The following is a 15,266-nucleotide window of genomic DNA, read 5'->3' as shown; positions in this document are numbered from 1 at the left end:
ATAACATTGTCTACATATAATTCGATCTCCTTGTGTATCATATCGTGAAAAATGGTGGTCATGGCCCTCATATAGGTGGCCCCAGCATTCTTTAATCCGAACGGCATCATCTTGTAACAGTACATCCCCAACGGCGTAATGAAAGTCGTTTTCTCATCATCTTCTTCATCCATCCAGATCTGATGATACCCCGCAAAACAATCTAGAAATGACTGCAACTCATGCTTGGCGCAATTGTCGATCAAGATGTGTATGTTTGGCAAGGGGAAGTCATCTTTTGGACTGGCCCGGTTGAGATCCTGGTAGTCGACATAGACTCTGACCTTCCCGTTCTTCTTTGGTACTGGTACAATGTTGGCTAACCATGTTGGGTATTCTACTACCCTGAGAACCTTGGCTTTGACTTGCTTAACAACTTCCTTCTTGATTTTCAGACTCATGTCAGGCTTAAACTTTCTAAGCTTTTGCTTTACCGGCGGCCATGCTGGATCGGTTGGCAGTTTGTGAGCCACAATGGATGTACTCAGACCAGTCATGTCATCATACGACCAGGCAAATATGTCCTTATATTCCCTTAGAAATTCTGTGTACTCTTGCTTTTCTAACGGTGACAAATGAACACTAATTCGTGTTTCTTTGACATTTTCTGCATCTCCCAAGTTAACAATCTCAGTCTCATCCAGGTTGGACTTAGTTCTGTTCTCAAAATTCTCTACTTCTTTAACAATCTCTTCCGATATGTCATCTTCCTCTGAATCTATATCCGTTTGTTGCGGTGTCTCGTTGCACGTCACAGTCATTGGTTCATCAAGATAAGTAATAGTAATGATGTATAAGTAAAGTAATGAGAGAAAATAATAGGAGTAAGATTTATAGGGAAAGTCGAAATGCTTTAATAAATTCCATAACTGTTTTGAACATTGAATATCTTATTGCGAAATTCTAAAATGCGAAAAGAAAGTCAACTAGTAAAAATAAAAGATAGTGCATGATGCTTGTTCAGCCTTGCTACCCCGAGGCTTTTCGGGCTCTAGTGGTTCTGATGGTCCAGTTATTAAGGCATGCTCCTCTGCTTACTGCCTGTATGGAAGGGCCTTCCTCCCCCTCCTCCTCGAAAACAACACAACAATCCATATCATCGTCTTCTAAGAACAAATTCCTCACTGCTGCCAGTGCTTCCTCTTATTCTGACCCATAAATAATATCGGCTGGCCGGAAAGTCTTCTCCAAATGTGGTATTGGCTGCTCCAGCGAATAGTAAGGATCGCGCCATGGTGGCGACCAGTTGTTGAATTCCTCCCAAGTGTACTGATATCCCAGACCGAAGGTGGTGCCATGTTTCTTTAGTTTGATAGGCTTAGCGATTCCTTGGAGGTTCCTGCCAAGTCCCTTTCCAGGTTCGTATCCGCTCCAGTTCAATATACTCTTGATCTTGTTATCCCACCATTTATCCTTGTCAACAGCGTTCACCCTTTCAATGTGATGGTAAGTTTCCCCTCCTAGATTCCTTCTTCCTTTGATTGACAGAATGGTCTGGCGACTATATATAGGATTGCTTCCATCGCCGTGAATGATTACATCTTGATGGTTCTATTCGAATTTCACTGCCTAATGCAGTTTCAATGCTACAGCCCCAGCAGCATGAATCCATGGTCGTCCCAGCAGTAGATTGTAAGATGTCGGTACGCCTATCACTTGAAAATCAACATCGAACCAATTAGGCCCCATTTGCAAACACAGGCTGATTTCCCCAATGGTGGACCTTTGGGAACCGTCGAAATCTTTGACATTGATGGCCCCGTCCTTGATCTCATACAACCCCTTTCCCAATGTCCTGAGTGTTACCAACGTACAAATGTTGAGGCTGGACTCTCCATCAATCAGGATTCTGGTGATAAAATAATCTTCGCATTGCACGGTGATGTGCAATGCCTTGTTATGATTCAACCCTTCGGGTGGCAGCTCATCTTCATGGAAAGTGATCTTATGACTTTCCAATACCTGCCCCACCATGTTTGCCATCTCTCCTCCGGTGATGTTTCTTGGTACATATGCCTCGCTCAGCACCCTCAACAAGGCATTCTTGTGTGTATCGAAATTTTGTAGCAAAGCTAGGATAGAAATTTATGCCAGCATTTTGTTCAGCTGATCAATAACCGAGTATTCCTTGGCTTGTATCTTTCTCCAGAGATCATCGGGCCTAGTTTCAGTGATGGTTGGCTGACCAGAGGCCTGCTTGCTTGACTCAGCCAAATGTTTCAAGGTATAACCCCTACCAGTTCTTGTCATACCCTGTGCCGCAACAGCTTCCCCGAACTTGACCTTCCCTTTTCTTCTTGCCTCAGTTGTGTAGTCCTAAGGTATGGCATTTGTATGGAATGGTGTTACTGCAGACATTGCCACCGGAATTGGCGTGGCTATCTTTACTCCGAACGGAGCATGCACCTTAGGCGATAAAACTGCAATTTCGAAAGGTGTAGATGCATTTGCTGGTGACATAAATTCGACCTCAATCGGCATTGGCTTCTTTGCTGAGGATGGTGCTTCAAACTTAAGTGGCATGGACATATTTACCTCGGCGTCCCCAGAAGGCTGAATCTGGACTACAATCGGATTAAGGGTGATTATTGGCTTCTTTGGATTGTCGCCTTCTGTGATCAGACCGATCGATCCTTTGGGGTCCCAATCATCCTCTATTTCAATCATGTGAACACCTCCACCCTTGTGGTCTGGCAGAGAGTTATTGCAGATATTCGAAGCAGGCTCCTTTGCCACAATAATCTTGTTATCAATTAGGGCTTGGATCTTGTCTTTCTAGGAGCGACATTCGTCGATGGTATGTCCTTTCATGCCGGAATGGCATGCACAGGATTTGTTTGGGTTGACCAATGAGAAGAGTTCTCAGGGGTTATGGCAGGGATAGGGGTGACATAACCAGCAGCTTTGAGCCTTTCGTACAGTTGGTCAATGGGTTCAGCAATAGAGGTATACTATTTGGGAGGTCTTCGGTCAAAATTTGGTCGAAGTCTAGGAAAGTTTTGACGTGTGGGAGGCGATTGATAGTGGGATGGTTGAGCATTGTAGGCTTGGTAGACATGTACAGGTTGGGAATATCTTGGTGAGGTAGGTTGATATGTGGGAGGTGGAGGTGATTGATAAGTGGTTGGTGGAGTTTGGTAAGAGGGTGAGGGTGCTTGGTAGTTCGGAGTAGGTTGATATGTGAGTGGAGGCATTGGATAGGTTTGGTATTTGATAGGGGCTTTGGTTCTATGTGCCACCATTACAGCACCTACGTCCTTTCTCTTGGACGTACCACCAGACTGTAAAGCCTTATTGGTGGCTTGTAAGGCTTCAAAGTTTGTAACCATACCACTTTTGATGCCTTCTTCGATCTTTTCTCCCAGCTTGATGATGTCAGAAAATTTATGGTTCTCAATCAACATTAGCCTTTCATAATACTGCGGGTCCTGGCCCGGACAAAAAACTTGTTCATTTGTTCCTCTTCTAAAGTAGGCCTGACCTTAGCAGCTTCTGATCTCCAGCGAGTAGCATTCTCACGGAATGTTTCTGTGGGCTTCTTCTTTAGGTTCTGGATGTAGAACACATCTGGTGCATTTTCTATGTTGAACCTGAATCTGTCCAAAAAGCTGGATGCCATACTCACCCAGTTCGACCATTTCTTCGGGTCTTGGCTAATGTACCAAGACAGAGCATCTCCTTTCAGAATCCTTATGAAAAGTTTCATGCGGATCCTCTCGTCCTTTCCTACCCCGACCAGCTTGTCGCAGTTTGTTCTCAAATGAACTCTTAGATCCCCTGTACCATCAAACATCTCGAACTTAGAAGGTTTGTACCCCTCGGGTAGTTCGACATTGGGTTGTATGCAAAGATCTTCGTAGTTCAACCCTTCAATCCCATTACTTCCTTCGACGCCCTGAATTCAGCTAGTCAATTTCTTGAGTTCTTCAGCCAGATTCCTGATGAGCAAGTCTTTATTATCAGACTCGGGTGCGCTTGAGATGGGTTAGGTGGAGTGTGGCATGGTTTCCACGTAGATAGGGGTGTTATGATGGGTGTGAAAGTGGTCATTTGTGGAGTTTTGGGGTTCCGGGATAGGCAGTAGAGTATTGTTGGAAGTATGGCAGGTGTTGCAGTGGCAGTGAGGAGCGGGATGGTTTAGTGGTTTTGGATATTTTGTGGAGATGTGGGGTCTTGAGCATTTGGGAAGTTGGCATCTGGAGTGGTGAGGGAAAATGACAAATTCGCCAGATTTCGAACTTGATCAAGTTCTTTCTGGAACTTCAACAGTTTATGCTCGAGTTGGGACGCGCTTTCTTTGGAAACCTGAGTATCATGAGTGACCTCTACCCGTTCAGTTGAGTTTTCCTTTCTGATGTTGTTCGAATCTTCCATCTTCCCTTTGTTCTTGTTTCTGATAAGACTAAGAGGAGGAGTGGGTGGAGGGCCCCTGGATCTCATTGAATAGGATGATGATGCCAGAGTGCACGAACTAACCTTTGGGGAGGGGAATAATAAAAACAAAAACAAAGAATAAAACAAAAGGTAACCAAGTTATTGAGGATCATAAAAAGTATTGTAGTATTTAAACACATAGTGTGGGAATTTAAATCATGTCCTAATTTGGGGACCTCTTGTGCCCGAGGTAGGCCTAGCGACAAATTGATTTAGAGAACTTAGGATGCTAAATGCCTCATTTTATTGATAAAAAGTAGACGAATCCCAAATTGACAATAAATAAACAGGAAATGAAAAATCACTCATGGTTGTTGGCCTTATTACATCTTGTAAAGCAAAAAAGGAAAAACTCCTATCTACTTGGTCCCAGAAGGACCTTCTCCATACTCAGAATCTTTGGCTCCATCGAACAGCTTCACCAACTCGCGAAGTCCTAGCAACAGGTAAGCTCTGGCTAGGTGTTCGCCCTCGTTTCCTTCAGTATTCTGGCAATCCTCGATTCTTTTGAGAAATTTCCTTTCCAGCTCTACTAAACCCTGCTCCAAGTATCCCAGTCGCTTGTTGGCACTAATAGTCATGTCTTTCCACTCTTCAATCAGCCTTTGGTGAGCTTCTTGTATCTCACGGTGCTCGCTTTCACATTCCCGAATCCTCTTGCGTAGTTGATTGTATTTGACCTATGCCTCGGCCCTCTCGTCTATGATCCTGTGGCCCCTAGCAAGTCCTGGCTGACCTAGACCGTCGTGATTAGATTCTAACCAGCCTGAATAGTAGGGAGCGCAACCAGTGTGGTATCTGTCTGGTTCGATAGTATCTCTTTCCATGATGATCTTGCAATGCCACATATGCTGAGCTTGGCACTTATAAGGACTGTCATCAGCTTGGAAGTCGGCCCGGAAATGACTCATCCTGTCGACCCTTGGTATAACCTGCTTCCTACTAGCCTATCTCATAACTCGAAGAGGGACATAACGGTAGGTTCCTCTCAGACCAATTAATATTAGAAATGGTGCGTCCCTGGATCGGGTGATAAACTCCTCGCTAGGGAATCATTCGATCATCCATTGTATTTGATCCTCAATTAGGTTTTCAAACAACTCTAACCATCTCTTGGTGTCTTCTGGCTGGGCGAACATGTTGGGCATGTAATTCATCCGCCTTGGATGATGGAAATCTATATGATCATCCCAGTCCTTTCGCTGAATCTCTTACCGGTATTCACCCCTTTAGAGATGTTCTATGAGCCAGAGCTAGAGTAGCAAATTGCAGCCCTCGAAGTGTCCGGCTCCTTGTTGACACTTCTCCAAGGCTCGGTATATCTCTGCAATGATCATGGGCACAATGTTGAATGGTTGCCCACCAATTCTCTCCATCAGATTTTTAGTTACTATAGCCAGCCTGGTATGGATCCTTGCTTTCTTCATTGGGAACACTATCAACCCCAGAAACAAAACATAAATACAAAGACCCTTTGGTGAATATGCTCTAATGATGTGATGGCAAATTCATCGGGATAGGTATGGTAGGACTTGCTGTGACCGTACCTCTCATACAAGTAGTCGAAGGGGACATAAGATTCCTTCAGACATGTCAGTTCTGGATTCTTCTTAAGACCCATCATTTTGAGAAAACCTCTACCCTTGCGGTTTTGTAGCATTAACAAACCCGAAGTTTCCCATGGTATACCGGCTAATCCTCCTATTTCCTCCAGCAGGGGCGTCATCTTAATGTCTTCGAAGCAGAACACAGACCTATCATCAATCCTAGAACAGAGTAGCAGCTTCTATGATTTTGTCGTTAGGTTGGATTTCCAGGAGAGAAGGTAGATTTCCTATGTATTTCTGGACAAGAGTCTGATCACTGGAATGAAGATCCTCCCACTAGCTTAGCAATTTTGGGTGGATGTTGGTGACCATGCCGAACCTGGGGACTTCGTGCCTCATATTTCTACAAGACAAAAGGGTTAGGCCCTTACCCCCACCAGACTCGACTATTAAATATCAATAATTGGCATAAAATATTTAGTTCTCCAAATAAATACACAAAACATGGTAGTGTCCGTTTGGGTTTTAGGGAAACCCAGTGGACTTTGGACAAGGCTATCTTAAATCATTATGCGGACAACATAACTGACTCGGCTAGGTTTGACCATTATGCATGCACAATTAAACAGAGTAAGGTTTCTATAAGATTTTAGACCGGTACCCTTGAGCGGACAACTCAAGAGGGAAAGGCACAGAACTGTCGACTACACAGTTGATCGACTGGTTTTACCGCAAATATGCCTTTGCCAGATTTAGGGGGTGATAACATCGGAAGAGCGCAACCACTCATTATAAGCGTTGCTATGGTATTTTATTTGGCACGAGTGGAATATGATGTTGAAAACATGTTTATGCAATAACTAAAGCAGGTTGTCATGTATTTGCACGTTGAGAAAGCAGTAAATACAACAGTTCTTCATATTTTAAAGCAATAATAAAGAAAAGCAGTAAAGGAAAAAAGTAAAAAAGAAATAAAGGAAAGAAACAAAAGAAAAGTCAGTTTTGTAGTTGAAAAGGGAAACTGAATGCTTAAAGGTATTAAACAAATAAAGGCATATAAAGAAAATGTCAAGCCACAGTAATAGTCTGAAATGGTTAAAGCCTAAAAGATCCCCAGCAGAGTCGCTATGCTGTCGCGCCCCCTTTTTCTCACAAAATCGGGTTTATGACATTTGGGAGGACAACTCATTCCCTTTTGGGAATTTGGGTTTGAATCAAAGAGTCGTCACCTAATGATTAAGGTGCATTAGGACACCAAGAAGGTTTGATTTGAGTAACCAGAGATTGGGGTAAGGACTTGAAATTATCCCAAGGGGAAGGTGTTAGGCACCCCTCAGGATCCACTAGTGTGGTCTCCGGCCAAACTATTGTTGTGAATTTAGGTGCAAATAACATTTAGGCAAATAAAACTTCAAATAAGAGGGGATTTTCACATAATGGTCACAAACAAAATTAGAAAGAATTAAAAGGAAGCTGATTTTCTTAAAAGAAATAGTTTGAAATTTTTAGAAGAAAACAAAGAAACAAAGGGAAAAGGGGGGGGTCCTAGGTTTATTAATATTATGGATCACCCCACACAATGTCCAGTAATCATTCCTCGATGAGGGGCTACACGTGACATTATCGTGTGGTCATCATATCCATATCTACCCTTTCCCACCCCCTCAAGGTATTAAAGCGCGGAATGGTCTCGTTTACTTATTTCATGCTATTACCCGTCCCAATCCTATCAGTCTCGGAGGCATTTAGGACTAATAATCCTAAAGGGGAGGATATTAGGCTTATTTGTAGTTTCAAAGGCAAAATTCTAAGCCGACACACAAAACATGTATAGCAAGTTGGGGGGAAAGCATATAACAAGTAAAAAGCTCAGATATACCTCCTTGAACAAAGAAAGAACATAATTAGCATGACTTTCACATATTGTTTATGGTCTGATTAAGAACTTAAAGGTTGAGGCAGACTGATTTATTACATAATTCAGATAAGAAGCCCGAATCAGGCCTGCCTGCTGGTTGTAGTTAATAGCACAGATTCAGTTTATAACTTCGCCCTAAGGCTTACCTAAGTGTTGGACAAGGATCCTATAGGCATGGTATCTACTGAATTCAGAAAGCAATAATAAACTGAACACGTACTAGTTAAAAAGGTTGTCAGATTATTAAAGAGAGCAAGTTTTTACGAAGGTCACAAGTTTTACCGCTGATGAGACTCATTATTACTAGTTTTAGCTCTTGACGTGAATGAAGCGATTCAGATTCGATTAGGAATTCTTATAGACATGCTTTCTACGCGTAGTTGATTTTGAACCTTATAGACATGATATAAAAATGCAGAAGACTCATTTTAAACCTATGAACATAATATCTAGATGCTGAATTTTGTTTAAGACCTATGGACATGATATCTAGGTGCAATTGAATGTGCAAATTTAGACAATCCTGTAGGTATGATTTCTATATGCATTTGCATGTGCAGATTTCCAAACACCTATAAGCATGATTTCTATATGCATATCAAAAATTCCTATAGACATGGCATCTATGTGAGAAATGCGGAATTCAGAGATACTTATAGGCATGATATCTATGTGAGAATGCAGAATTCAGAAATTCCTATAGGCACGATATCTACCCTTCGCATACATAGTTATCCCCCCCCCCCTTCACTATCTATCCCCAAGAGTTTATTACAAATTATTACAGCCCGGAATAAAGTAAGAAAAATACATCAGAAAATATAAATAAACTACAACCAAAGGAGAGCCTGATTCAGACTTCATGTCTGAAATATGAGGTAAACCAGCTCCAAGGGATCATGATCCAAAGCCTTTCTCCCATTTGAGTGTGAGTTCCCTAAAAGCCTTAAAGGGACTCCGGGCAATGCTCACACCCAAATGTATAATCAGATGAGGACAAGTGCAGTGTGGAAGGGCCAGCCCTCAAGTGTCCAAGTTCAGAGGGAACTCAAAGGGTACCAAGGCAAGGCTCACGAACTTAAAGACTAAGAAAGTGTGCAAGTGCAGAATAGAGTACTAAAAGGGAAAAAGAGAGGTAAACAGCTACTAATAAACACACATAGGGAGTTCAGGGGGGTAGGGAAATTATGAAGAGCCTATTGCTTAGGCCAGGACAGGCTTCAAGCATGCTCAGTAATGGAGGATGCTAGCATACTCTCAAACCTGCCAGAACACACTATTTAGAGGCTAGGATCCCAAGGGATCGAGTTTGATTCATGGGCAATAACTTGTAGTATTGCCATGCTTCAAACCATAGCTTAAACACATATGGGGGAAGGGGTTTGGGATTCATACTAGAATAGGCAGAAAGAGATCAGTAGTGCTGAAACACACAGAAACAGTAAGCAGACAGGGATACAAAATCAGTAAATAAACACATTGTTGTGATGCTAAAAGCTTAAATCAGGACATACCAGTTTTCAAAGAAGCAAGTAAAGAAAAGTAAGCAGTAGGTCTTGTAAACAGGCCACGGTACAAGCAACAAGAAAGAATATTTTCTTTCGAGTGTAAGTATAAGTTCAAAAAGACTATGACTGATCCTTGTTTGTGTCAATGAAGAGCAGGTATTTATAGTTTGAAGAACAGACAGAAACAAGGTAAGAAAACAATTAAGGAACTGAATATCAATTAAAATCAATCAATACAAGACTTCATTTAATCAAGGAATTCAGACTTAAACGGTAAAAGCTATTTAGGGAAAGGAATCAAATAAACATCTTATGCAAAGTAGGCAATTAGGGGTAAATACATAGGGGTTTTAATTAAGGGAAGGATTTTGAAATACGCGGTTAAAACAAATAAGGTAAGGATCCCCCAGTGTGCAGTAAATCAAGGAGTCAGAGACTATGTAAGTATTGGTCCATAAATGAACCAGGTCAGAAAACTAAGGAAAACTTTTAACTTAAATCGAGTCACAGGGAAATCAGCAAACAAGGAAAGAAATCAATCAAACCTATACAGAAGGAAGTCTGAAACTAATCAAAATTTGAAAGCCCTTTAGAAGGGAAGTTCAGCACATATAAAAAGTACATAAGTATCAGACATGCGAGGCTGAATTTAGGACAAAGAAAGGTGTCATGCAATTGCAAAATCAGTGAACTATAGGAGCATGGTAGTCACATAGTAACTCAGCAAGAGAGAGAGTATTAAATAACATGCAGCGGGTCCAGTAGAAAGTCCTTAGAAGAGTTTAGCAGGGAACCATAATCATATAAAAAAACAAAAGTTGAAACAAAGATTTCGAAACTCAATCGAGTAGTAGATGAAACAACTTCAGAAACTCGACGAGGTCCGAAGAAGTTTAGGGTTTTGAAATCGAACAAGTTTAGAGATGAAGAACAAGAAAATCACACAGCAAATGGTCTCAAAACTCGAATGAATCCCTAAATTTTAGGGTTTTACCATCAATAGAGCGTAAAGATAAAATGACGAGTAAATCAGGCAGCAATACTAATGAAATAAGTTCGGAAATCCCAAAAAGGGAACTAAGACTCTTAGTATGTGTATTCCAGTAGAAGAACATAAGAAACACAGTAGGGAAGCAACATGAGAAACATGGTAAAAGAATCAACATAAGAAACACAGAAGAACATAAGAAATACAGTAGGGAAGCAACATAAGAAATATGGTAGAAGAATCAACATAAGAAGTACAATAGAACATGCTAAAGACCAGAGAAACTTCTAAACAACTCAACAAAACCCTAGATCGAAAAAGATAAAAGTTTTGAAAGCAGAATTTTGAAAGAAATTTTGAGAAAACGTTTGAAAGCTTAGGGTAAGCACAGAGCTACAACGGATCTAAAAGAATCAGAAAAACCTCGAAGGTTAGGGTTTCAAAAGAAACCCTGAGGGTGAGAAAGGCTTGGAAATCATCGATCTAAGCAGGAGAGGTCGAGATCAAGCTCGAATAACCATAGCTGGTCGGAACAAGGTCGAAAATGGTCGGAGATAGCCATAACAGTGAAAGCATCCGAGGTTTGGACCAAGCTTCTTCATGGTCAGGCCTTGAAACTATAGTGACCAGGTGTGTAGGAGTTATAGGAGGCCGGTATAGGGCTTCAATGGCCTTGGAAGCCATGGATTCCGGCGATTTTAGGGTGGAAGTGTAGGGAGGCGGCTAAGGTTTGAGAGGGGAGTTGAGAGAGAACTGAGAGAGGAGGGAGTTTGACGGCGACTACAGGTGCAAATGAATAGGGTTTGGGGGTAGGTCGGGATTAATTTAGGAAAGGTTAAATGGTGGTCGTTGATCATTTTGATCAACGGCCTGGATTGAATGGGGATCCGAGCGGGTTATTCAAACGGGTTGTGGGTCGGGTAGATTTAGGATTTGGTATGGGTAATTGGGTTTGAGATTGGGTTTAATTAAGGGTTCAAATCTGGCCAAAATTGAAATACAAATGGGCTATCATTTAAGTAGCCATTTTCCCTTATTTATTTTATAAAAAATAGTAAAATGATTTCCATAAATAAATTAAAAGCATTAAAATGATTAATAATACATAATTATCAAATTAAAAATACTGAAGTTAATTTTATAAATATAAATACAATTAAATCTTAAAAGAGGCTAATATTGCAATTATATGCAATTTAGATTTAAAATGACTAATAAATTTGTAAAAATATGCAAAAAATTTATGTTAGCTATATTTTAGTATAAATATGAGAATCCAATAAATGAATCACCAAAATGATAATTTTGGGAATAATTATTGGATTTTTCTTGCTAAAATAGGGTAGTAAATTGATTTAGAAATCCTTAAAAATTAAGAAAAAAATATTAAAACCTTGGGACATACTTACATATGCATATACATGCTATTTTGAAAGTATTTTGCATATAAAAATATACAGGAAAAAATTGGGTATCAACACTCGTATTAATTCCATAACTTAGATATTATAAATAAACTTCGTAGTTTGCTTTAGGCGCGTTAACTATACAATTATCATGGCTACTACTAATATCCGGGGGTACATGTCATGTGACCCAGTTCTAATTTCCAACAAGGTTAAATAGAACATGTCGTGACTCACGGGTGCATTTCATGTAGCGTGGCTTATGGTGTATTTTAAATAACCTTGAAATAATTCCTTAAATAAATAAAAGCAGTTAAAGTTAAAAAATGAACGTAGGTTTAAAATATGTGATTAATCAGATAATTAGGCCAATATTAATAGTTAAGCGACCGTGTTAAAACCACGGAACCCAGAAATGCCTAACACCTTCTCCCGGGATAACAGAATTCCTTACTCGAATTTCTGTGTTCTCGGACTGTAAAACAGAATCAATCTTTCCTCGATTGGGTATTTAAAACCTGTGACTTAGGACACCATAAATTATCCCAAGTGGCGACTCTGAATTTTAAATAAAATAATCCTGTTTCAATTGTCACTTAAAGGAAAAACTCCCTTATACCCTTCTGGGTGTAGGAAAAAGGAGGTGTGACAGCGAGAACACACACTTCCTCATCCACTGATCAGCAGCCCGAGCCCCTAGCAATAGCTCCCGTGAGGGGCAGAGGCCGAGGCCGTGCTAGAGGCCGAGGTAGGGGCAGAGCTCGGCCTAGAGCAGCAGCACCAGCGGTGGAGCCTTAGGTTGAGTTTGATGATGAGGTTCCAGCCTAGACAGTTCTAGTGGCCCAGCTTAGGTCCCAGAGAGGTTCATTGCTACCTCAGTACTCTGAGATGCTCTGGTCCGTCTAGTGGGCCTTATGGAGAGTGTCACCCGGGCAGGTTTGCTTTTTGTGGCACCAGCCATCTCTCATGCTGGAGGAGGAGTCCATACTCCTTTTACTCGCACTTTGGAGCAGATGGCTCCCCAATTTCAGACTCCAGCAGCTCAACCAGTTGGAGCAGTTCAACCGGGTGTGGTAGCTCAGACCAGTGATGGAGTAGCTATGTCCGATGATGCCTTGTGGAGATTGGAAAGGTTCACCAAGCTCTTCACTACCACTTTCAACGGTGCATCTTCTGAGTATCTCCAAGATTATCTAGACAGTTGTTATGAGGTTCTCAGGAACATGGGGATAGTGGAGACCAATGGGGTCAACTTTGCTACTTTTCACTTATCCGGATCCGCCAAGACTTGGTGGAGGGATTATTGCTTGGCTAGACCAGTTGGGTCACCAGCCTTGACTTGGGATCAGTTTTCTCAGCTGTTTTTCGAGAAGTTTCTCCCAGTCACCCAGAGAGAGATCTATCGGAGGTAGTTTGAGCGTATCCGGCAGGAACTGTTACTCAATACGAGACCACGTTTATCGATTTGGCTCGTCATGATCTACTTATACTCCCCACTAAGAGAGAGGGGGTTCATTGAGGGGCTCATCCAGCCTATTCGACTTCAGATAGCCAAAGAGACGGGGAGTGAGATTTCTTTTCAGGAGGCGGCCAATATGGCTAGGAGAGTTGAGATGGTTCTACGTAGGGAGGTGGTTAGGGGTCTGATAAAAGGCCTCGTCATTCAGGCATATTCAGTAGTACCTCGTTTGGAGGCAAGGATTCGTATGGTAGAGGCCCTCCTCCCAGGACTTTTCAATCAGCACTTCAGGTTTCTGACGGCGCTTCAGGTGGTTGTGGTTCTCATATGCAGTATTCTGATCAACAGTCCTACAGTGCACCACCAGCTCCTATCATTGCACCGCCGCTCCAGAGTTTTTGGGGTGGTCATTCAGGTCGTCAAGGTCAGTAGTCTCAACAGTCGAGGGCTTGTTATACTTGTGGTGATATGTGTCACATTGCTAGATTTTGCCCTCGAGCATCGAGCAGCTCTCAGCATCAGAGTTCTCGTGCCATAGTTCAGGAACCGAGTGTTCCACAAGCCGCTCAGCCAGCTAGAGGTGGAGGTAAAGGTACTAGAGATGGAGGTAGAGGTATTAGAGGTGGAGGTCAGGTAGCTAGAGGTGGAGGCCAGCCAGTAGTAGGCTCCAGAGACATAGTTCAGGGTGGTGGAGCCTAGCCTCGATGTTATGCTCTTCTAGCCAGGCCTGACGTTGAGGCTTTCGATGCAGTTATCACAGGTACGGTCCTGGTCTGTAGTAGAGATGCTTCGGTTCTATTTGATCCAGGATCTGCTATGTGTCATTGTATTTTGCACTGTATCTGGTTATGCCTAGTGATTCTTTGACTACTCATGTATATGTATCTACACCGGTGGGTGATTCTATTATGGTAGATCGAGTCCATCGTTCATGTATAGTTGTGATCGGGGGCCTTGAGACTCGTGTAGATTTGTTACTTCTGGACATGGTTGATTTCGATGTCATATTGGGGATGGATTAGTTATCACCTTACCATGCTATCTTGGACTGTCATGCCAAGATTGTGACCTTAGCCTTTCCGGGTGTACCTCGTTTAGAGTGGAGAGGGACTCCTGGTCATTCTACCCATAGTGTTATCTCATATATGAAGGCTCGGCATATGGTCGAGAAGGGGTGTTTGGCCTATTTGGCATATGTTTGTGATTCTAGTGTTGAGGTTCCTTCTATTGATTCTGTGCCTGTTGTTCGTGAGTTTCCTAAGGTATTTCTTTCAGACCTATCGGGTATGCCACCCGAAAGGGATATTGACTTCTGCATTGATTTGGCTCTGGGCACTCAGCCCATTTCTATTCTATTGTATCGTATGGCCCCGCTTGAGTTGAAAGAGTTGAAGGAGCAGTTGCAAGACTTGCTTGAAAAAGGTTTCATCAGATCTAGTGTTTCGTCTTGGGGTGTGCCGGTGTTGTTTGTTAAGAAGAAAGACGGATCGATGAGAATGTGTATAGATTATCGGCAGTTGAACAAGGTTACAATCAAGAATAAGTATCCATTGCCGAGGATTGATGATTTGTTTGATCAGCTTCAGGGTGCCAAGGTATTTTCAAAGATTGACTTGAGATCTGGCTACCATCAGTTGAGGATTAGGGCATCCGATGTCCCTAAGAAAGCTTTCCGCACTCGGTACGGGCATTATGAGTTCTTGGTCATGTCATTTGGGTTGACAAATGCCCCAGCAGTCATTATGGATTTGATGAACCGAGTGTTCAGGCATTACTTGGATTCGTTCGTGATAGTCTTCATTGATGACATTTTGATCTATTCCTGCAGCCGGGAGGAGCATGACCAGCATCTGAGAGTGGTCCTCCAGACTTTGAAAGATAGTCAGTTGTATGCGAAGTTTTCGAAGTGTGAGTTCTGGTTGAGTTCAGTTGCATTTTTGGATCATGTTGTATCAGCAGAGGGTATT

General features: G+C 42.0%; 1 protein-coding gene across 1 annotated transcript; it reads right to left on the bottom strand.

Annotated features, from left to right (window-relative positions):
* Positions 1-2,124: 2,124 nt before the first annotated feature.
* LOC138871706 (uncharacterized) lies at positions 2,125-5,054 on the bottom strand. The gene is made up of 4 exons (XM_070149603.1): positions 4,853-5,054; positions 3,521-3,816; positions 2,446-2,598; positions 2,125-2,355 (listed from the first exon to the last, which is right to left on the bottom strand). Exons 1-4 carry the CDS (start codon positions 5,052-5,054, stop codon positions 2,125-2,127), a joined length of 882 nt encoding a protein of 293 aa, XP_070005704.1.
* Between the last annotated feature and the right edge of the window lie 10,212 nt (positions 5,055-15,266).

Source organism: Nicotiana sylvestris, chromosome 6 (genome assembly GCF_000393655.2).
Source record: "Nicotiana sylvestris chromosome 6, ASM39365v2, whole genome shotgun sequence".
Taxonomy (NCBI): Eukaryota; Viridiplantae; Streptophyta; class Magnoliopsida; order Solanales; family Solanaceae; genus Nicotiana; species Nicotiana sylvestris.
Note: the sequence above shows the minus strand (reverse complement) of the source record. Positions and strands in the feature narration are given on the sequence as shown.

Bases quoted from the DNA above. Each gene is read 5' to 3' on its own strand.
- LOC138871706 (XM_070149603.1), bottom strand. From the start codon at position 5,054: ATGACTATTAGTGCCAACAAGCGACTGGGATACTTGGAGCAGGGTTTA. The intron at 2,599-3,520 runs GTCAGGCCTACT...ATTGTAGTCCAG, and splicing joins GGAGATCAGAAGCTGCTAAG to ATTCAGCCTTCTGGGGACGC. The intron at 2,356-2,445 runs GTGCATGCTCCG...GCCATACCTTAG, and splicing joins TTGCAGTTTTATCGCCTAAG to GACTACACAACTGAGGCAAG.